Genomic DNA, 24,155 nt, shown 5'->3' with positions numbered 1-24,155 from the left:
ATGAGAAATCTTTAAAAAAATACATGAGAGGTGACAAAACCCAAATAGAAGCAGCACCTGCTGCTTTAAGAAACACATGCCTTCAGGGTCAATTGGTAGGCAACCACAACAGTATTCAAGCCTTGGTTTCTGTCAGTAAAAGGCAGGGGGAGAGGACAGGGTCCTTTCCAGGGGTGTTTTGGGCCTTGAGTGAGGACCACCAGGCAACTTGCTACCACACAGCCTACATGACTTACTACGACTGACTGTTTGCTTCTATTCAACAGCAGCCACTCCATGAAATCTAGTGTCGTATAGTGGTTAGAGTTTCACACTAGTTTCAAACCCTGGTTCAAATCATCACTCTGCCATGGAAGCTCACTGGGTGACCATGGGCCAGTCACACATTCTCAGTCTAATTTAACTCACAGAGTTGTTACAATGATAAAATGGAGGAGTGGAGATTCATGTAAGCTGCTCTAGGTTCCAGTTGTGGAGAAAGATGTAGTATAAATGAAATAATAACGATAGCTGAAGATAAACATAGGTTGGCTGATAAGTGGGGAGGAGAGAAGGAAGGAGGAAAAAGGGAGTGAGGCCATGGGCTCTTTAGAAAAAGGAAAGAGGAAATAATGGGGAGGGAAAATTGACACACACACACACGCAAGTCTTTGCATCATCCACTGATGTATATACATATTCTAGCTAGCTAGTTAAGTGAAAAGTACAAAACTCATTTATCATTTTACATCAGAATAAGTTTTGTTGTATGGCAGAAAAATCCATGTGCATGAAGTTCTTGTCATTCCTTGATTAAATGTTAGCTTTACACCATTCAAAGTGGTAGATGAATCCATTTCATGAGCTGTTGCTCTTTATACTGGCTCCAATATTTAATTAAATGGTGATTTTAAAACAAAAGAATTATCAGAACATCAGGTTAGGATTAGAGGTCAGCTTTCTGTTGTGGAGATCTCAAATACTTCTGTTAAAAATTATGAGAAACTAGTTTCAGATTTTATGGTAGCAATAATTAGAAAATATAGTTATTAATAAATGAGACTCTGAAAACTGGAAACAGCCTAACTCCTAACCTTTTGGAACGGCTTGCAGACTGAAAGAAAATGGTCAAGGCCAGTATTACGCATACATGAAGTAGCTCAAAGAAACAAAAGCTATGATGTTTAGAATCTAAACCAGATGTTCTGGCATAATGGAAGGGCTGCCTCTCTTCGTACAAAATGGTGCCATCCCATCAGATCCCCTCACTGCAACCTCATACTGCAGCCCTCCATCAAAGCTGTTCATCTGGTTACTACACAGATTTGCTTTTTTACAGTGGCAGCTCAACCTCTCTGGAACAGTTTGCCACAAAAGTGAGGAGAGCCCTTACTTCAATCCAATTCCACAGACAACATAAAGCTGCTGAAATTTGGGGAAACTTTTGATTTTAATGCATTGGTACTGGCTTTTTGTATGCTGCCTTGAGTTGCTGTCTATCGTAAGACATGTAATTGGATCCAGCGCAAAATTTCCACTTACTCTAGAATTCTTGCTCACGCAGAAATGCAAGGATAATTCTGCAGTAGCTACGTGCACCAAGTCAAACATCTCATCTCCCTACCCGTTTCTACTTGCACAAGATATCAAGCAACAAATAGGGAGGAAAGCAACACATGTTATACAAGATCTTGTCCTAGTGGAACTGCTCTACCTACGTTTCCACTTGCATGTTACTGGATCTGAGAGACAGAGCAGAATATGGAAACAAGATTTAAAATTAACATATTACCTGTCTTTACTATGGAGTGGGCTATAAATTATGAACTCTCTTTTACCACGTCAGAAAAATGGCTGAGCACACAAGTTATCAAGTCCATCACAATTCTGTGCCCATTGGTGAATCAATGATAGCTTCACGTGAAGGTAAGAATGATGCAATCCATATATTTTCTACTTCCCAATATTAAAAAAAACATATAGTTCGTAAAACATATAGTTCGCTTACTATTCAGTAGCATTCAGAAGTTGTTTCTGAAAGAGAATCATTTTTTCTACTACTTAAGAATTTGACTAGGCCTTTGGAGACTGAACAGCAGTTTCTGTGCCTCTTCTCAGTTTGTTAGGTCACAGTAAGAATTTCATTTTCAAATGTACTTCAGCAAAATATACTTCTTATGCCTCATTTTACATTTCATACTTAGGGCTTGCCAAACTAAACAATTATAGGAGACACATATGCAATGCTCCATTGTATGTTAGTAGTGCCAATTTGCCCTCTTCCACATTTGTTTAGCTTAAACTTGAGCAAGACAACTTTGCTTACAGTGAAAAAAGACATTTTGTGCAAAAAGCTGCCAAAGTGGCTGCTCTCAAGACTATGTGCGTACTAAATTTTCAGGATGCTCAAAGATCTTCCTTCTCTTAGGAAGCAGCCAACCTCTGCAACTTCAGTTAAAACCCAGAAAAGGTAACCAAGGGGAAAAGCTATTACAAAAGGAAAAAGAAAGGCAGACGATATTGAGATGTCTTCCACACATAAACAGGATTTTTTGGTTTCCCCGTTGTTGGTACAGCTGCAGATTAAGTGGTGCAGCAACAGGGCTTCCCCATGGTAAGTTTATTTACAGTTTTCCTATCCCAGTCCCCCAGAAGTGGCTGCCACCATCTTCCCCTGAGCCAGCTAGGCTTTTGCCATCTTTTTTTTTTTAAACCGGCACTATAATATCATTATATCAATATTCATGATAATCTAGCATTGATTCTAGTGGCAAAGAAACAACATCAGGGAAAATGGCTACCATGTGAGACAGAAAATCCAAATTTTCCCTCATACACAGGAGCCGTCTCAGCTGTACTGTGATCTTTCCCAAAACTTCAGAGCAAAAGTTCGAGAAAGATCAGATGAAAGCCAGGGAAACCCTCAGAGCTGCATGAATACATCACAATGTTGTGAGGAAGAAGGAAAAACCCATTTCCCCAAAGCACCAAACCTGGGACAGTGAAATACACCCAGGTGGATATCTAGGCACCATTCAATAGTCTAGATGATGAATCACACAGTCTTCTTAAAATCTATTACTGCTACACCTGCTATAGGGCTTAAAATCCAAGAGAAATTTTAAGGACTGCAATTCATATTGCTCAGTAGCAACTGAAAATGAAGAAGAGTACTGATGACTAAAAGAACACAGCCAACAAGCTACAGTTCAAAAGCTGCTTGGCAGGTTTCAAGTTATGTGGTGGTGGAGGTTGCCGTTAACTTACGGGGGTTTTCAAGACAAGAAACTGACAGGGGTGCCTGCCTCTGCATAGCAACCCTGGCCTTCACTGGAGATCTCCCATCCAAAGGCTGACCTAGCTTAGTTTCCAAAATCTGATATGTGGTTGTTGAGGAAAGTGCCATCAAGTCATATCTGACTTACGGCAACCCTTCCTGGAGTTTTCAAGGCAAGAGACCAACAGAAGTGGTTTGCCATTGCTTGCTTCTGCAACCCTGGTTTTCTTTGGAGGTCTCCCATCCAATTACTAACCAAGGCTGACCCCGTTTAGCTTCTGAGATCTGAGAGATGGAAGCTTGCCTGGGTTATTCAGGTCAGGGCTGAATTTATGTATGCTTCACCAATTCTGGGAAGTTACTTTTAGCATCCCCATGGATGCTAAATAAGGTATTTTGCACAATACTTTACTTATCAGGAATTAATCTACATAACATTAACCTTCTTTGTCAAGTACTGCTAAACACACATACAGATTACAGATATAGACTTAGATCTATCAAAGCATTTCCATGGGTAGGATTTCTTGCCCATAGAACATGACTTTCTCTCTTTCCCACTCATGCTGAATTCCCAAATGATCCTGAGATCCCACAGGAGAAGCTTTTCAGGGGCTGCAGCAGGAAGGGGAAGAGAGAAAGCCATACTCCATTAGTAGACTTTATTCTGCCTATGGAAACACTCCACTGGCTCCAACCCATAGACACACGTGTTAAAATTAAGTAGATAGTTTGGGAGCCACTTATGCAGCACTCCTATTTGTTTCAATGGCATATGTGTATGAAGTCTTTCTGGGAAATAATGCCTATGACATGTGGGATTGTCAACAGCATGGAGAAAAAATATGTCCTATCCTTTAATAGAAGCTTAATGAGAAGTTATTTATCTCCATGCAAAGAAAAGCTTAAGCTGCCTATTTCCAGGCATGATTCTTCTATTAAAGAGATAGGGTAGTCTTCTACAGGCATGTCGGCAATCATAATTTTACAGTACGATTTCACACCAGCCAGTTTGATGTAGTGTTTAAGAGCAGCAGGACTCTTATCTGGAGAGCCAGGTTTGATTCCCCACTCCTCCACTCGTAGCCTCCACTCGTAGCTGGGTGACCTTGGGTCAGTCACAGCTCTCTAGAGCTCTCTCAGCTTCACTCACCTCACAGGGTGATTGTTGTGGGGATAATAACAACATACTTTGTAAACTGCTCTGAGAGGGCGTTAAGTTGTCCTGAAGGGCGGTATATAAATCAAATGATATTATTATTATTATCACAGCAGACAGCTAAATAAGCCACCCCAAGCTAACAGAAAAGGAGGATTAAAGTATTTTAAACCTACTTGAATAAGATGTGTTCTGAGCTGCAAGATACACAACTGATGTGTTATAACAGAAGGTAATTTGCTATGCTTAATATTCTGAACCAGAATGATGAAAATATAATAGCCTAACTGTCCAGAATTAATCCTATCTAAGCCTGGTGATTTCAGTAGACAGATGAGCAACTCTGCATAAGATCACAATTAAACAATCTAAAGTTGAGAAGGTTTTACTTATAATATCCTTGTTTGTACGAAAATTTGGCATTGGTATCATCTTCCAGTGCTTATGCTGGATTTTTCTGGGAAGTTGGGTAGCTTTTAGGAATGTGTGCCACTATCCATGCCAATGGCTGTAAAGGCTAGGAAGCTGCCCTCATGAGACCCAGCCTATTAAATGGTGTTGATTCCTCCAATGAATAGTGAACAGAAGTGATGGCCATTCAGCTTGTGGAGATGTGTGCTGAAAGTTATTTTAGATATTTTTTGCACACTACCCAAACAGTAAAAATAGTTAATATTTGTACCCTATCAAGCACTACAATATTCTGCTAGGCAAGATACCCAAGGGGCTAGCTCTGATTAGCATTAAAAATTAAAACTTTATACATACTTTTGGATAATCCAACTCAAAGAAAGTTTCCAAGTTGTTGATGAGGTTTGGATCGACACCCTTTAATGGTTTTAGAAGTGAAACTCCTGGAAGCTTACTATATGGCTGTTTGTCTGTAGCTTTCTTGTTGAGGTGGAGACGCCTGAAAAACAAAATGCCCTTTATTAATAAAATCGTGTGTAGATTTAAACAACCAGGCTATTTTAGGCAAAGCAACAATAAAAAGTTCTTTCATCTGGTTCTAACAACTGTGACAAGCAGCAGGAACAGCTTTCTCCAACAGATTCTGGACTGAAGTACAACGAGCTGCTGCATGAGACAAACCCCTTACCCAATACATTTGCATGGTTTTTAATAATGAGTGTGGAAGGGCAGAGTCTTGGCAACCTGTCCTATCAGAATGAAGCCCTTTCCAGCATTCATCTGATAGATGAGGCAAAGAGAGTGGAATGGATGTAGAGGTTGAGTCTAAGAATGTCTTTCCCTAATCCCAAACCAGAGATCTGACTGGGATTGCATGAGGTACTTATGCTTCAGCCCAAATAATTCAGCAAGGACCAGGAGTTCCGCTGGGACAGGGAGCCTTCCACATATAAGGGGGCATTTGTAGACAATTGGGATTATGCTATACAAATTGTAAAGTAGTTTTAGGTGGACAGCCATTTCAGATCAACAGCACAGCCATGGGCACTCGCATGGCACCACAATATGTCAGCATTAGAGATGGGCATGAACCGAAATACGAACCAATGTTTGTGATGAACCAGGCCAGTTCGTGGTTCGCAAACCGGTGGTTCATCACAGCCCATTTCTGATGAACTGCCACAAACTTCAGGCTGGTTCGTTCTTTTGGTTCGTCACTGCAGACAGCCTGGCACCAATCAATCAGTTTCCTAGGCAACAGGGGATGGACTTCCTGCAGACCTTCTGCTGGCCCAGAAGTAGCCTTCTGCTGGCCCAGATGTGATGTTTTCATGAACCAAACAAACCGGTTCACAAACTGGGGCAGGTTCGTGAAAGGTGACCAACTATGAACCGCACAGTTCAGTTTTTTTCCAGTTTGTGCCCATCTCTAGCCAGCATTCTTCATGGATGAGTTGGAGCAGTACTTTCTCAGCTTCCACCCTCTAACACTTCTCATGTATCTGAGATTTATTGATGACATTTTCATCATCAGAACACATGAGAAAGAAATACTGGAGGAATTGCATCAGGCCTTCAGCAACTTCCACTCCACCATCAACCTGACCATAAATCAATCCACATAGGAAGTAAATTTTCTAGTCACCACTGTACAAATACATAATGGAAGTTTAAGAATCACCTTATATCGGAAACCTACTGATCAGCAAACGTATCTACGCAATTCCAGTCACCATCCTAAAGACGCCAAAAAAATCTATCATCTACAGCCAAGATCCACATTACAGTCACATCTATTCCAATCTCTCTGAAAGAGATTCTCACCTACAGGATTACAACAGACATTTTTGGAATTATAATACCCACCTGATGAAGAAAGGAAACAGATCAACAAAGCCAGGATGATACCAAGGGATAACCTGTTATAAGATAGGCCCAAACAAAACAACTAAAGAATGTCACTAGTGGTCACATATAGCTCTCAGCTTAAACCAGCACATCATTAATCACTTGCAATCTATGCTGGACAATGATGCTATTCACTCACAAGCATCGCAGGCAAGCCTTTTCTTGCCCACAGACAACCCACTAACCTTAAAAAAACTTCTTATTCATAATAACATACTTATCAACACTGACATGGACTCTGGTACCAGAGCCTGCAGTAAACTAGAATGCCAACTTTGTCTCCATATTCACTTTGACAGCATAATCACTGGACATAACAACACCAGTTATAGTTTCTCAGTTTCATTCACTTTTTCATCTTCTAATGTTATATATGCTATCAAGTGTCAGCAATGCCACTCTCTACACTGGACAAACCAACAAAAATAATAAATGGACATAGATCTGACATTAGGTATCACAGCACTCAAAAACCAGTGCGAGAACATTTTAAAATTTCAGGACATTCTACTGAAGACCTAAAAGTGGCTGTTCTCAAACAGAGAAACTTCAAGGGAAGATTATGATGTCAGATTGCTGAAATTGTGGCTGTTTCTGCACATTCTAATGTTGCACAACCCTCACTGTATGAGGGCATCTTCATGGCACAATTTCTGATGTCACTGCACCACGATCCCGTTTTTGTGGTGCGATGATATCAGAAATCGCGCCATGAAGATGCCCTCGTTCCACGAGGGTTGCACGACATTAGGACGTGCAGAAAGGACCAGAGTTCATTTACAAAGTCAGAACAATGGACCTCTCAGGTTGAACAGAGTCATAGGATTCTTACTTACTACAGATGCTAATCTCTGCTTTAATCAAGCTGCATATTGCCTCTAGATCCTGACAACCTGAGTTGTTGCAGCTAGGGGTGTGCATCGGGGGGGGGGGATTCAGGTTTCCTGCTTCAGGATTTGGGTCTTTAAATTGCTTTGGAATGCTCCAAAGTGGGGGAAAGCATTGTTCCAGCCCCACCACCCACCTCATTTACCTCTCAGGACGGGAGGGAAGCCCAGCTGAGCTGCGGGAGGGCACACTGCCGCCACCTCCACAGTGGCCAGCAGGGCAGCGGAGAAGGCCGGAGCTGGCACCACCGCTGCCCGTGCAGCGACCAGCTGGGCAGCGGGGTCCGGAAGGCTGGAGCCAGCTCCTCCGCTTCTTGTGCTGCTGCCGCTGCAGCCAGCTGGGTGGTGGGGAAAGCCGCCGCCGCCGCCTCCACAGCAGCGACTAGCTGGGCAGCTGGGTCCGAAAGGCCGGAGCCAGCTCCTCTGCCACCCACACCACCGCCGCTGCCACCTCTGCAGCGGCCAGCTGGGCAGTAGGGAAGGCTGCAGCTGGTGCCTCTTCTGCCTGCGCCTCTGCAGCAGCCAGATGGGCACTAGGGAAGGTCGCAGCCAGCACCTCCACCGCCTGCGCCGCTACCTCATCCGCCACTGCTGGGAAGGCTCAGGTAAGTGGGGTGGTGGGAGGGAGCCCTTTTAAAAGGCCCTGAATCTTCCCCAAGCGACCCCAATTGCTTTGGGAAGCTTTGATTCAGGGTTTCCGAATTGGGACCAGCATGCTGGCCCCAATTCAGGAACTCCAAATCTTTATGGATTGGGTCCAATTTGGGCATTTTTCCCAAATTGGATACCTGAAGTGCTCACCCCTAGTAGCAACCCTCTTATATAATCAAACTATATTGTACCTTTGCATCTTGATGCCCTTCCTTGTGACACTCTTCCCACCACTTGGCTGAGATATAAAGGCTCAGGAATCTCTACTCCTCCCTGTATCAGAAGAGAACTCTGACTCTCGAATGCTTATATGCTGAAAAACTTGTTGGTCTTTAAGGTGCCACTGGACTCAAATCAAATTATAATTCTGGCATACAGAAATTATATTTTAAAAACAGATGGAATGACTGCAAAATTCAATGTGGCTGTGAACTAGATCTATGCAATACAGTAAAGTATCTCTAACAAAAAAGGGCCAGAACCTCATGCAAATAATGAATGCAGCACAATGGGAGCAGGAACAAAAGAAAGTGAAGTTTCTCTTTGCAACTCTATGGAATCTAAAATGCTGCCAATTCACACTGAATCCTCATCCTTTATGTGCTTTCTCAGAAGCAAAAACTACTGGGTTCAAGGGGAGTTACTCCCAGATAAGAAAAGCTTCAGGTTCACATTCAGAGGTCACCTACTTGTATAAATTATATCAGATCAAAGAGAGCTTAAGAAAAACCTAACTGTATTTACCACAAAGTGAGAGAGAAAAGCTGATTTGCAACTTTGTGGTTCCAGGAAGTGAATCCGTTTATCTGAACTGCACACCCAACAAAGGTATTCTGAAGATGTTTTAAAATGCTTCATTTTGCATTAAAGAACCTGAATTGCAGGGCCTGACAAAAAAGGTAATGCAACTTAGCTTCTAATTAACATATGCTTTCTTAGCAAAGCTCCTGAAAGATCTGATAGGAGAAGATTTATCAGAGCATTAAACTGATGAAAGAATTATACCAGTCAATTAACAAGCAGATGTATTAAAAAATTAAATGAAAAGATACACTCAACCTTGCATCAAAGGTATGTTTCATAAAGCAATCCTGGTATATTTTAATAAATTCAAATATTCCAAAAAGCAAACAGCTTCAGTAAATCAACTAAAACATGTCAGTATATGGTACTTTACTGAACACTGTGATGAACTGTGGATTCAAGTGATACTCAACACAAAGTTGATCAGATTTTAAGTCTGAATAACCCACAGGATAAGCACTATCTGGTTTATGCTTTGCTTTAGGTTTGTTGTTTCATAGCAAAAAAACACCCCTCAGCTTTAGATGTAACAAGCTCAAATTTCTGTTCCCTGTCAAATTAGCAATATTTGCCTGCACCTGTGCATTCTGTCTACTCAGCACCAGCTTTTTAGTGAGGGCAGTAAAGGCAGGGTCTTTCCTTGATCAATGGAATCATATCATATGCTATTTTTTACTTCCTGGAGGAGTAGAAAGAGAAGATCTCCGTTTTTAAATGAATTTTGATGTTCTCAGAACATGAATGCTGAATCTAGTCCCAGACCACACACACGCAATGTGGTCACAGAACTGCAGCATAACACAACTCTGGATATAATCTACCAACTGCCGCTGCAGTCCATCCATTCAGTATTATTGCAACAAGCGTTGCACAGCCCTTTGAAATCAATGCAGGTTAAATCACCATCTGGTTTGGGGGAACGGCACCTTTTATAATCTACTTCAATTTATTATGTTGTCAAGAAAAACTGCTTGAATAACTCTGCAGGAGTGCACAGCACTGTATGTTTTTAATTTCCTTGGAAATGACTGTGGAGTGGCATAACATACAAAAACACATTTAATGATGTAGAAGTCTACAGGTGTAATGCTAAACACTTAATCCAAAGTAGAGTGCTTATGACTGGGCAAGTTTATTTGACAGAGGTGCCTGGTCCCTAGCAAGAAAGGTACTCAGCAACATATATCTCCATCCTCAAGTCTTGTATTAAGGGTTGGATAATTTTTTAAAAAAACTGGTATCTTTCAGGCTGTTGCCTGCTTCTATAAAATATGCTGATTTTTCCTTGAAGTATGAAGCAGTTAGTTCAATGATGGTAGGCAAAAAGCAGTGAGGTCAACAGCAAATACAATTTAATGTATTTTACAATTACATGCTTTCTCCACACTCTTTCCACAGTCAGCCTGAAGTTATTTACATTTCTCAATCTACATGGCTTATAAAGCCAGTGCTAAGTTATCTTTCCAAGAATGTTTCGCTGATGCAGTAGAGCTTCTTATTTCAGAAGAATGGCTGTACTCCAATAATGCATGGATAATACATTAGTGTAATATATTTTGGTTTTAAGAACTGAAAAAAATGCACAAAAATGGAACCTGAAGTTTAAGATATGAATGTCAAAAGTTTTCAAAGGCAGAAAAATCTAATGCAGTGCTAACTTTTATGAGACTTTTAATTTATTTCTTTATTTAACTTCATTTATGCTTTTCATTTCTCCTTAATGGGGACCCAAAGTGGCATACATCATTCTCCTCTCCTCCACTTTATCCTCACAACAACCTTATAAAGTAGGTTAGGCTAAAAGTGTGAGACTGGCCCAAAGTAGCAGAGTGGGGATTTGAACATGGATCTACCAGATCCCAGTCCAACACTCTAACCACTACACAAGACTGGCTCTCACAAAAGGCTACTAAGTCAAAGTATACCCAGCATACAGTAACAAAGTTATGTTTCAATATTAAGCTATTGATCGGAACCGTCCACTGGCTGATGAAAACTTTTCTTCACATCAAGTTGCAACCGACCTATTTAACCCCCACTGGGTTTTCAAGGCAAGAGACAAACAGAGGTGGCTTGCCATTGTCTACCTCAGCATAGTAGCCCTAGACTTCCTTGGTAGTCTCCCATCCAAGTACTAACCAGAGCTGACACTACTTAGCTACCAAAATGTGATGAGATCCGACTAGCCTGGGCTACTCAGTGACTTGAGGTCACTTGCTCTTGTTCAATTTGAACATTTAATTTGTACACAAGTCCCCAAGAGCTTCTGCACCACAAATATGTTTACTAGCCTGCTTATCCACTTCACCCAGTGATACATCATTTGTGGCCTATCAAAGAAAAAAATGCAATTACACCAAGTTCCTTTGCCTTGTTGCCCAGAGGAGATTCAAGAAAATGATTATTTATGAGCCCAATTCAGATGAGCTTCATTTTAGCACTGGATTATGTTGCTTCAATATTTCATGCTATGCCAGATTCAATAACAAAATTCTCATCAGGACATGATGCACAACTTTAAAAGAGAAATTGCGTTGTGCTGTTGTACAGTGTTAATATGCAGTGCTTTGCATATACCTTACAACCAAATTTAATTCCAAATGTTCTGCAGGGCAAAAGTCCACTCAGAGATTAATACAAACTCTCTCTAACACAGGCATGTGAGCCATTATATCAACGGCCAAGTTTAATGGGGAAAAGAAGGTATCCAAGTTTATCTTATACTTACAACTTGCTTGAAAAGCCAACCACGTGGTATCGCTATGCTATCATAACTACAGTCCAAAGATGAAGAAAATTGTTTTATGTGCATGACAGTATGCTATATAAACTTGAGATCTCCTTTAATGAGCAAAGAGTCACATATCCCAGTTCACCAGTGTTTAAAATATAGTTTCAAAAATGGGGAGGCACACAACATAAAGTAACATACTCTCTGTAATATTTGTGGGTGTGAAATGCCACTCAGTGAATCTTAAGTGAAAAACTAGTTCTTACAGAAAAAACCTCATCAAAATCATGTGAAATCATAAGCTACATACATTTCATGACTTTTATATTGTTTTGTTTAGATATATCTCCTTCCCCAAACACATTCATCACTTTAAGATCCTGAAATCTTTATTTCTGGTCCAAAACTTTATTAAAAAATTGACTCTAGAACATCCACAATAATTATCTCAGAGACACTCCACACATCAGGCGGTCCAGTGCAATTGCCTCAGGATTATCCCAAAAGGACTGCTAGCGCTGTCACCAAAATATCAATGATTCCATGGGCGCTGTCCACGCAGAGGCACTAATTCACATAAAAGCCACTTGAAATCAGCACAGTCTGATTAGAAACCCAGTGCCAGCCCACACATTCCTGAAGTGAGTATAGAGTAGTCACACAACATGCAAATCAGCCTCAAGGCAGAGAACTATGGAAATTTTAGTTCTTGTGCTAGTCCCATAATATTCACCTATATTAACTGCACAGTTCCCAAAGGTCCTACCACCAAAAAAACCCCACCCCACCACTACTTGTTTTTGTGGTTCCACAGTCAATTGCTATACTGTTCAGCACTTCTACAACCAGATAACCAGGTTAGGCTATGAACATCTCCCCCCTCCCGCCCCCCAAGAATACTAAAATGATATGAGGGAAACAGATCTGCAAGAGAAAAACATTCAGCTCGTGCTTATGAAAAACCTGTTAATGGAAATTTCAAATTAACTTCAAACATAGTACTCATCTGATGGCTCCACACAACTAAGAATATAGTTCATAAGTGAAAGCAGCAACTATTCAATGAAGCTCAGTGTACTCATCATATGATTCTGCAAGCTGCCTTGTATAGGTAAAGAGGTGAATATTTAAGATGTGTGAGTGTCCTGCAGGAATCCTATTACACTCAACATGTGAACATAAACAAATTTTGTACATAGTTAAATACCTGAGGAATCACTACTATGAACCTAACAACTACATAAAAGGAGGATCTAGTTATGGATTTTCATCATTCAGAAGAGACCTAGACCCATTTAAAGAAATCACAATCTTAAGGCTAGGTAGCCTGAGTAAAAAGTCATTTAACAGGTGTTTCTATCCAACTTACCAGGCAACTAGAGGGCGAGTCTGAGAAGTTAGACAGGAAATACTTCAATTCTCAGACTGCAGAAAAAATGCATCACCCTCCTTGATCTTGAGGTAAGCACCTAAAGGTAAGGCAGCAGGGCAAATTAAAATATGTATTTAACTTCTAGCTCATCTTTCTATCCAGAAAAATCCCCATGTTTGTTTACACAGAATGATAACTGCATAGTTAAGCAAGGATGCCTCCATACCCTCTGAGGTATCAATGCTCTGGAACAGCAATCTCACCCAACTCTCAGTTCTCATCCCTCAATTCTCATGATTGCTTCCTGGGCCTTCAATGCATTTTCACTCTTAACTGCGGGCAACTGAGACTTGCCTCTGATTGAGTTACCAAAATAGGAGGTCTCCTTAATTGGTTGGGGGAATCAGCATTAAGGAGGCAAGCAAGAGGGGGTAACTGGGATTCTTCATCTATGTTTAGGGGGGTTATTCCCTTAGAGAACTCTCAAATAAGCCAGACAGATGTTCAACAGGAAACTTTTTTTTATTAAAGTGGGAATAAAAAGACATATGTATAGAAAAACCACACATTGCACATGTACAAGGCTAACTAAGAAAATCAGGGAGGAAATGGGGAGAAAGCAGTTTAGGGAGAGTGATAATTACCAGTCTTGAAGATAGAGGTCCACAAAGGCAGAAAAACAAGCAGTGTATTCATGAAGCAAAAGTGAAGAGAGGAAGCCCTAATGAATTTGGGGATGTATGGACAGATTCAGAATATACACACACATACAGCACATGGCTGGGAAGCCCAGTTATAGGGAAAAACGTTTCCTGGGGGGAAACTGACATCTTTTCCCCAAAACAATGGCTTAATGGCTGTTTCCAGAGGTGGACAAAGAAGTTGGGAGAAGTTTGATGGTTCCCATCTCAGGTAGACTATAGGTGAAAATATTGCTTGATGGCTTGGTAAATACCCAATGAGAAAGCTACCAGGTTTGCTGAATAGCTTTAATTAGGGTAAATGGGTGAGGGGAGGTACAGGAAGGTGTTGATGAGCTTAGGCAGTGGTTTTCTCTGCATTTCTCTGGGGTGTGGAGGGCTGTCAGTCAGTCAACTGCCTCTGACTCATGTTCTGGTAATTTTCCAGGCCCCCATCTAGTTGGCATTCACTTTGCCTTTCGGCCACACAGTGCCCTGGACTTATGACATAGGAGGAAGGGGTTTATGATATGCCATCAATAAACTGCCCTGTCAGTGTGAAGAGGGGGACTGACTGCTAACGAGCATGCTTAGAATCACACTGTAAAATAGCTTGGCATCTAATACTCAGAGACATCCAGAAAGTGGCAATAAATAGATAACCACTGATGCAGCAGCAATTTACACTAGTTGGTAGCAGCTATAACATATGTCAGCATCTCCTTAAGCACAGTATTTCTTCCTAGCACAGCTGTATTTCCAGCCACTTTCCCCAAAACTGGGCTCATAAAATGTTGAGTGATCACAACAATTTGATAAATATTTCTCGTACAGACATGCATGGGGTTTGATAGACCAAGGGTCTGTAATTTGACGAGATGTATTTTTCTACTGCTCGGTTAACCTGAATGTCTCTACTTGATCCATGAGGCCTGACTTCCTATGCTCTGGAGGAAGATGCTGAATCACAGGTGATATGGGCTTCTTCAGTACATAGTGATATCTAGCTATGCATGCTGCATAGTTTGCAATCTGAAGGGAGACCACAGCAGATTAACAAAATTATCTGCCCACAATATCCATTCTCTTGCACTCTTTGTCAGTAGATGGTAGTGAATTTTTTGTTTATGTTTAGATATGGATGTCTCTATTACATGTACAGATGTATAAAAAGATTCTGGCAGTCTTCTGGTAGCATTCTAAACATGCCTGGCAACTATTGTGCCACAGGAGGTGCCAGTGCTGGCTCATCCCTGCACGCTTTGCCACCTGCATTAACACTGAAAGCATCAGCAAAGCCATCAGGGCCTGGGAAGTAGAGTCTGCTAGTCCAAATACTGGGTCTGGAACGGTCACTGGTGGTTGTTTCATTTCCAACTCCAATGCACCAGCTGTTTTTATGATCTGTTCAGTATACATTTTTAAGTCCTCTGAGGTAAGGGAGGCTTTTGTTTTGCCCTTCTTCTCCACCCGAGGATGATAATACTGAAACAGCTAGTGGAGATTCAAGATGAGATCTGTTTGAATGTGAAGGCTGCAGGACTTCTTTCCCTTTAGGTACATCATCTGTTCTACAGAGTATAACTTGTTCTTGTGTCTTGTAAACAGGAAAAAATGTTTAAGTGGCTGACCATTTAAATTTTTAGTTTGCCTTGTTTCAGACCCAGTGAAAAGTTAGTATTATGCTCCCGCACAATTCTCCTCGTGTTTTCAATTACAGGCGCCCTCTCAAGGCCAAGGAGTGGAATGCCTTGCCTCTCAATAACGTGGCTTGCTGCAATATTGTAATGATCAGGTTGGCCTGTAGCCTCTGTACCTCCTCCTTGAAGGATAATATTCTCAATCCCAAGAATGGTAATTATAATGGGGAGATTGGCTCCTATACCTATAAGACCTTCCACATATCTTTCTGCAAAAATTGGCCCTGTCACTCTCAATACCAAGAAGCACAGCTTCTGCCTTGTTGAACCTCACAGTATTGATTAGTATTCTGATACTGGGAATCTGCTTTCTCCCACCTCCAAGACTGATGTTTTGCATCCCAGTCTGCAGACACATCTACTGACATATTCTCAATCTGCTCCTCTGAAAGGGCCACTGCCAGTTATCTTAACAACTTCTCCTGCAACTGACTCCTCACTTCCCAATCCTTTTGAAAAAATTCTAGGACTGCTACGCTGACTTCTGTATCAGCACTGATTTTTGAGGTCCCACTGAAATGGTGGCAGCTGCAGTGGTGGTGGGTGAAATGGTGCTGGGTGTGTTTTGATTTTTTCTTTCTTCTTTCCTTTCTGGTCATTTGCTAACTTTGCTGAGGCTAACAGCCCTTGATTTTTTGCTTCTGTGCCTTAAGTTCATCAGACTTCTTTGCATGAGAGCTCTATTTCTGCTGATTAGACAGGGAATCATTCGATGGTTTTGTATTGCTTAATACCAATATCACGAAATCTGACATTGTCAGAGCTGGCAACGTCAGGACCATGGGTGAGGATGCAGCCACTTGATCTGGGGTAAGAGCTTTCTTCTACAACAGGGTCTTTAGTCTGTTATCACAATTACATCTACCTTGTTTTGTAAGCTTAAGGCATTTCTGGCCAGAGTCCACTTTATGCTCCTCCCCACCAAGCATAAAAGACAACGGCTACGGCTATCTGTGGACAGGATTTTTCTCTTCCTGCAAAACGTAAGCACACAGCCCACACCTAAGCAAACTTTTCTTTACTCCTTTCTGTCCTAGCATTTAAATAATTTGAAGAAACTGACAACAAGAAGGTCCCTCTAAAGGGACTTGCAGTTAAAGAAGAACTTATGGATGAGCACAGCTCCACCCAGTCTGGGCATGTGCACTGAGTAGCTGTTGCTCTTTTAAAGTTACCATCAGCTTGCCTAAATGAAAATGCTTTAGACAAACGTCTAGAACGCCTGCAGTGTTCGTTTCTTACAGGTTTTCCTTGGGAGATTTATGCCAGAGCTACATATTATCCAGCTACCTTACATACAGAAACACAGATGCATGCAGAGCCCGGCAACCTGTCCCAGCCTACTTAGAGTAGGTATGTTTAAAAGTGCAGTAATACTTTAACATGTAGTTCCCCCATTTTTTCTCTCACGCAGATTTGTGCAGAAAATTCATTATAATAATATTAATAAAATGACTGGCTGTGGGGAAAAAACAGCAAAAAACTCCTTTAACACAAGGATGTTTTAATATACCTGAGGAAGCTTAAAAAACACTTTGGAAGGACAGCAGGTTACTAAAATGCAGCATGAATATTCTGTAAGAAGTTAAAACTACAAAAGAAGCACAGAATTGAGAGTACCACTTCAATTTAGAAACAAACAACAACAAAAAGCAACCAAAAGTATACTAACATACTTGGAGACAGTCTATGGCTCAGTGACAAAGCATCTACTTTGCAGGCAAAAGATATGGCATCTCACATTTAAAGGATCAGGTACGAGGTAATGTGAAAGACCTCTGCCTGAGACCCTTGAGTGCCACTACCAGTCAAAGAAAACAATACTGACCTAGATAGATCAATGGTCTGACTCAGCTTCATGTACACTAACAACAGCTGGTAAACTGCAAAGGATTAATGCTAAAAAAAATTAGGAGGTTAAACTCTACCTCCGTATACCTCTTGAACCAAACCAAGGGGAGAGTCTGACTCCCCCTGCACCAGGTCAGAGGCTAGGGCTGTGGCACCATCCAGCGTTCCCTTTTCTTAGTCCACCCATGGATGTGCTTCAGAATATGGAGAGAAAGGGATGCATGCTCACTCCTTTTGGGCTTGACACATTCTGCCCAGGCCTAGTAAAGGATTGTCATGAGGGAAGAAGGGCTGACCCTGAATTCCACCCCCATACCCTCTCTTCAAAGGGGGCCCAAGTAAGTGGAGGGAATCTGCACCAATGGCCTCCCTGGCTGTGACCTCCCTTCTTCTGCCCTGCTCTCCTCAGAGGTTTTAAGAGGCTGTTCTGCCTGCCTGCTCAGGCCCCAGAGGGCCCCAAGCTGGGGCTGTTCTCAGGTACAGTCCACTGCCTGAGCCCTGCCTCCCTTCTAAAGTATGCACTAGGTCTGCAAGGCTTTGAGGCTTCTGCTGGTGCACCTCTGGGGGTGGCCTTGCCCTTGCTTCTATCCCCACAGTCCCCAGTAGAGCTGCTTGCCTTAGCAGTGCCCAGGCAAGGCTGTCCCCTGCCAGAGGCTCCTCTGAAGTAGATGGATGCAGAGATGGGGCCACCACTCCCTGACAGGGAGCTAGGAAGGAAGGACAGCTGCAGTTAGTGAACAACACAGCTATAGACAGAGGAGACACTTCCAAATTCTCTCTTTCAGAGAGAAGCAGAAAACACAGCCAGTCAGGTTTGGTTTTTATTCCTCTCAATACAGCAGAAAAGGAACAAAAATCAGAACTGCAGTAGCCACGTTTGCAGTGTTCGCATGCTAGTTTAACGTAGCAGGGCTAGCAGACTCGCATCCCCTTTTTGTTCCTATTGCAGAGATAGATGGATATGACAAATCCAGCCAGCTGGCAGAACCCTGTGTAAGCTACAGCTCTATTCTAGAAACATTGTGTGAGACTATTCTCCTTGCCCCAGCAGTAGGAAAACAACCAGTTCAGAATGCAGCTGTTTCTCTCACGCTTGCAGGGAAAAAGAAATAGCCAGACAAGCTAATTCCTGAACACAGCTCAGTCTTCCAGCCCCCTAAGCATGGGGGGAGGGGATTCCATGATGGGACATTTCACCTTTTCTCAAAGGGGGCCACTGAGAGCCTTCACACAGGAAGCTGCAAGTAACTAGATCTCCTGAGGCAATTTTTACTCACCCCAGGAGACCAAATGATCTTTCCCAATTACATTTCCCATCTCCACAGACATTTAGTTTTCCTAATAGTAGTAATTATTTTACAACACTTAATGTAAGAGATAATTGAAAAAGCAATTCATGTGACAGATAGCATTACATCTAAACTAGTTATGTACAACTGAAGGTAATTTTTTTCTGTCAAATTTTGGAGAGCACAAGATTTGAGTGTAATTGAAGAGAAGGTTGTTAAAACTTTGCCTCTGGCTCAAAACCATTCCTGCCATGATACCATCCCCCACCCCCCAATGGGCATGTGCCTTCTCTCCTGCAGAGAAACTGGCAATTTGGTGTAAAAAAAATTGCTGGAAGGTGCACTGCCAATATTGGGTGGTCTCCAAAAGTTATTCTTGAAAGAAAAGTAAGGGGTGCATTCAAGGATTCTCACTGGCTCACTTAAGTATTCATATATATACACAAGGTTATAACCACGTTGTAGCCACAGAAATGAATTTGGTATAAAATGAATGAAAGGGGGGGGTCCCTCCTGGAGAAGGAAAAACATTAACTGAATCTGTGTGACAGGCCCAATGTCACCCAACAAGCTTACATGGCAGAGTGGGGATTTGAACCTGTGACTCCCAGATCCTAGTGTGACACCCTAACCACCACACCATACTGGCTCTATCAATTCTATAACCATCATAAAACCAGGTATATTTTTTACCAAAAAAAACGTAGTTTATTGACTGGTATGGTATCTACCGTCATCAAATTTATAACTTTGAAATAACTGCCTTCTAAATTATTCAAAACTGAAAGCACCTAAGGGATGCCTTCATTTAAACAAGATGCTGTGTAAGTGCCAAATCTCAGGGGAGAGTGTGTTTGCTTTGCCAAGCATCACATTTAAACCAAGCCTCAGTCAGCACTGGGATGGGATGTGGAGTTGTCAGCACTGGAGTAGCACTGGGACTGTAGTGGTCACCCATGGCTGCCATGATGCCTAAACTCCCCTCTAGGAGTCAAAATGCCAGGCACGGGACATGTGGGTCATTCACAGAGCTGCCAGCGACTTTTTTTTAGTAGGCTTAGGTATCAGATACCTCCAGGGCTTGGGTCCTCTAGCAGGCAAGTACACAGGGAAGCATAATGAGTTCAGTAAAGAAATAGCCTGAAACTCCCTTTTTTCCCTATTCTATTCAAGACCCCTTGAATTTTACCCCCCAAATTTTAAGCAGCAAGTAGGTACCAGGAAACACACTGGTGAATACCATTGGCACTTGAGCCCTCATTTATGTGTGCAATTTTATTTCCTCTTACTGTGTAATTACAGATTTAGTTCAATCTGAACAAAAGCTGACATCACAACACACATACATCACAATAAGCAAAGTTGATCAAAACTGTTGTGATGTCTGATGCAGATAGCACAACAAATAGAGAAGTATGTTGGTCGGTGAATTGGGATTTCAAAATTTGAGTTTGTTAAACTCAGTTCATACTAATTGCTGTAAAGTATGAATGCACAAATCACAGTTTGTTGTGTAGCACTGCCCCCTTGCCCTCACTCAGTCACAAAATACAGGGATGATGACAGGACAGGAGGAAGAAGCAGACAAACTAGATTCTATGCACACACCATGATCTGATATGTGCATCTAGCTGTATAGTCAGTTTGTTGCACTTTTAAACACTGTCCACTTTTTAAACACTGGCCTTGCAGATTAACATTGTATCAGCTACAAATACAGTCTCCTACCATAGTGTTTAAAGTAACCATACATACATAGCTTCTGTTACCAAAAAACTAAAAGGACTCTGAAAAGTACTGCTGCTTGCAAAATGCAATGTTAAACCGATAAATGAGGCAACTATGTATAGTTTATTGGATCAGAATGATTGCCAATTTTCTAACTAGGCAATAGAATAAAGATATCTGAAAAAAGTATTTAAAGAGTATTTACAACATGGACTCATTTTACTAAAGTGACTCATGTAGATTAGAGAGCGATCATATCCATTTTATAGCACAGAGCCATTAAGCTTTAAAGAAACTTACTTTTTAATTCTAGGGTGCAAACCAGGAATTACCCTGAAGCCAGGCAAGTTACATATGAGATACAGCCTGGTTATGTAGAGCAATAACTAGTGTACTGTAAGAATTGTTGCAATCAGTATTGTGTCCTGACTGAAACATTGTATGTACTCAAGTTTCTTCCTTATGGATTTTTTTTAAAAACACACATAAGTACCTTTGTTTTTAAAGCCAGATGATAAATGCTGTCATGAAATTAATAACAGGTATTAATAAGGTATTTTTGAAAATGGTGAGAATTCATCACCAATATTCAGGTAAATAACCATATGTATCCCATGTATATTTTTCAGTCTTGCAGAAACAAGAGTGACTGGTCGGATATTACGATAGCAGCTACCAGTCTTCCTGTAATACCCATGTATGAATTAAGCTGCTGTAGGTACAATACTTAATAAAAGTTCCAAGTTAGGCAGGGGCATAGTGCAAGAAGTACAAGAAACACACTAGCTTAAATGTATGGTGGATGATGATATTTCCTCTAGGCTACAGAACTCACCCAAAGTTATTTGTTTTGCTTAGAATACTATAGACTGTTGTGTTCCTCTAGTCCAAGCAGAGAAGGAATTATTTCTTCTAAACCTTATTTTTAAGCTTTAGTAATTAGCAAGCCTAACTGATAACATCTTATGGTCGCTTTGCAGTTTCAAGACTTTCAAGATTTCAGTGTGTAAGAAATGTTTCACTAGATATTTACTCTATAGCATGAAAGAATTCTGCTACCGCTGAATATTTAGAAAACAGAATACAGTGCGGTGTGGCACATCAACTCTGAAGAGTTTAAGGGGGGAAGAGGGAGCTGTGAGACCACGGTGTCTCTCAAGTTATTAAGATTCATAAATAGGGTCATAGGGCAACCACTGTTGCAACATTCTTATTACAGATTCATTATTAGTTTTATCAGCTCAGAAGCCATTGCCTCAGTCCTAAATATTTGCATGCATAAGCAAATCAAGTAATTGTTTTCCACTGTAGATGTGATCTTAAGAATGACACTGAATTCATTTCATAAACATCTTGCACAGTATCCTTTGCAATACAGGGTCGTCATTAGAAACAGACATTAATTCAAGAGAAGATTATCATGAAACAAGAGAGGTTTCCTCTCCAAATTTTTCTGTATACTTCTTCCTTTCCACACACTCCACAATCCTCTAGCCACTGTATCAAGGTGGAAAATGTTTACTGAGAAATCTTCTGTAGGCAATTGTCTTCTCCTCCTTGAAGAGCTAGCTGAATTTATTATTTAGGAGTATTTTAACAAATATTTGCTCTGTCTTTCATTGCATGACAGTAATGTGCAGAAACAGTTGATTTTTTTTAAGTTGATTTTGTTATATCCTACTTAGTCACACGTTCCATGTCACACTGTTAGCATAACAGGACAATGTATGCCTGTGTTCCCAAATGAGCCTCAAAAGCAATCACATGAAATCAACTCAGAAGTTATGTCCAACATATTTATGCATAAGCAACTAAAGCAGTTTTCCAAGACAAAGTAATTTTAAGAATGGTACTGAATTAATTTCTCAACTAAAGTAATTCATTTTTTTAAAAAAATGAATTTTATATTCTTATTTTGCTTTACATACAATTCATTTAGTTGAATGTTTAAAATATTGTAGTTCTCTCATAATTCAGAGCAAGGAACACACATAGCTGGCAATAACCTAAGGTAACAAGCAAATTACAACAGCAATATTGCTTAACTACAGCATATGCAGAACTATACTGTAAGAGTAAGGGCATTACAGCAACAATTGTACTTGAGTACTGATAATGTAAAGAGTGAAGACTATTTATTTTATTTAAAATATTTATATCCTGCTTTTCCACCATGTCCAAGGACTACTGAGTGGTCACTGACCCAAAGCACGTACATAAGACAGACGCACAAAGATTTCACACAAATTCATCGGCTCTCATAGGCTACATCTGTATCATCATCCACAATCTGCATACACAGACACCAGTCCTACAGAAGAAGAAAGAACGCTGTACTGGAGCCAAGAATGTCCACAGGCATATGGATAAATATCATAGGGAACAGGTTCAAAAACAGCTGTACACTGCAACACCAAAAGGAACTCTGAAGGTTGGGAAGATTATCACCACCACCATCAATCCTACAGCACTTATCAAACACACAAATGATGCAGAGTAAGCATGCGAGCGGGTTCATGAGTTCAAGTACAACAGGCGCAGGCAGATATTTAAAATTTAAATCACTGACATAAAAGACAGAGCAGAAATCCTGGAGGGAGGGGAGTTCAGATTGTAAACAATGGCATGGAGCCATTTGTATTTTACACATTGTTCTGCTAGAGGAGGCTCGGGTTTTTTTTAATGTAAATATAGAGGAAGGGACATACATGAGCTATTCACATTAAGCAATATTCACTCAAGCTATTCACATCAAGATAAAGTAATAGACAAGCTATACCGTCTCTGCAGTTTGGAAGAGGATGGGGGGGGGGGCTGGAGAGGCCGGGGGCACGCCTACCCCCGCTCCTGGGTGTTGGGGCCGAGCCTCGGTGCCTTATCACTGCTGTGGGCTGAGTAGGGCAGGGCACGGCAGGTGCCTCACCTCTGAAAGCCATTCAAGGCTGGAACGGGGCGGGGGGGAGGAAAGGCAGAAGGAAGAAAGGAGGGAGGCTTTTTGACACAGCATCTCCTCCTCTCCCCCCCCCCTTTGTGGCGGAAAGGACGAGAGAAGGGGAAAGGGGAGCGAGCGCAGAGGCCTCACTTACGTGTAGATGATGGACATGAAGTGCATGAGCCACAGCACCACGAAGAGGATGAGCCCGAAGACCGCGAGTCCCTCCAGCGCCAGGTCCAGCACCGCCATCCCCGCCGGGCCAAGGAGAGAGGAGGAAGGGGGGGGGGTTGCCTCACGGCGGCGGCGGCGACTATACGGCCAGGCGCAAGCGAAGCCCCGCCCACTCCCCGGCTGCCCTCACGTAGCCCCTCACACGGGCGGGCGCCGCCTCCAGCCGCCGCCTCCTCCCCTCGCCCCCTCCTCTGTCTTCCTCGCTCTCTGGCCGCGCCAGGCGCCCCTCCCCCTCCGGGCTCTCGCGCTCGCCTCTGCAGCGGCCCCTCAGCTGCCCTCCGCTCACTGCCGAGTCCAAACCGCCTCTCCGCGAGCTGACAACCCCGTGGCCGCCCCGCCCCGTCGCTATCACCCGTGGAAGCCACGCCTCCCCGCTCCGTTCCCTCAGTTTCTGTCCCCGGCGCTTGACGACAACCTTCCTCTTCTGGGAAGCCCCGCCCCCTCTGGTGGCTGCTGCATGGAGATGTGTGTGGAGCAAAAAAAAAAGAGAGAGGGGGCTGGGGGATGAGGGGGCGGGAGTGAGTCACCGTGGGCGGGAAAGGGGGGGCAGGAGCGGTGAGGT

At 42.0% G+C, this 24,155-nt stretch overlaps 1 protein-coding gene across 1 annotated transcript in view; it reads right to left on the bottom strand.

Annotated features, from left to right (window-relative positions):
- Positions 1-23,883, bottom strand: part of UGCG (UDP-glucose ceramide glucosyltransferase) — a 36,960-nt gene extending 13,077 nt beyond the window's left edge. The window contains exons 1-2 of the mRNA XM_054987146.1: positions 23,514-23,883; positions 5,184-5,325 (exon numbers count right to left, since the gene is read on the bottom strand). Coding sequence (XP_054843121.1) covers positions 5,184-5,325; positions 23,514-23,611 — 240 coding nt within the window. The 5' untranslated portion in view covers positions 23,612-23,883. The remainder of the gene's footprint in view (positions 1-5,183; positions 5,326-23,513) is intronic.
- Positions 23,884-24,155: the final 272 nt, after the last annotated feature.

This window comes from Eublepharis macularius, chromosome 8 (assembly GCF_028583425.1).
Source record: "Eublepharis macularius isolate TG4126 chromosome 8, MPM_Emac_v1.0, whole genome shotgun sequence".
NCBI lineage: Eukaryota > Metazoa > Chordata > Lepidosauria > Squamata > Eublepharidae > Eublepharis > Eublepharis macularius.
The sequence above is the reverse complement of the archived record's forward strand: the minus strand, read 5'-3'. Positions and strand labels throughout refer to the sequence as shown.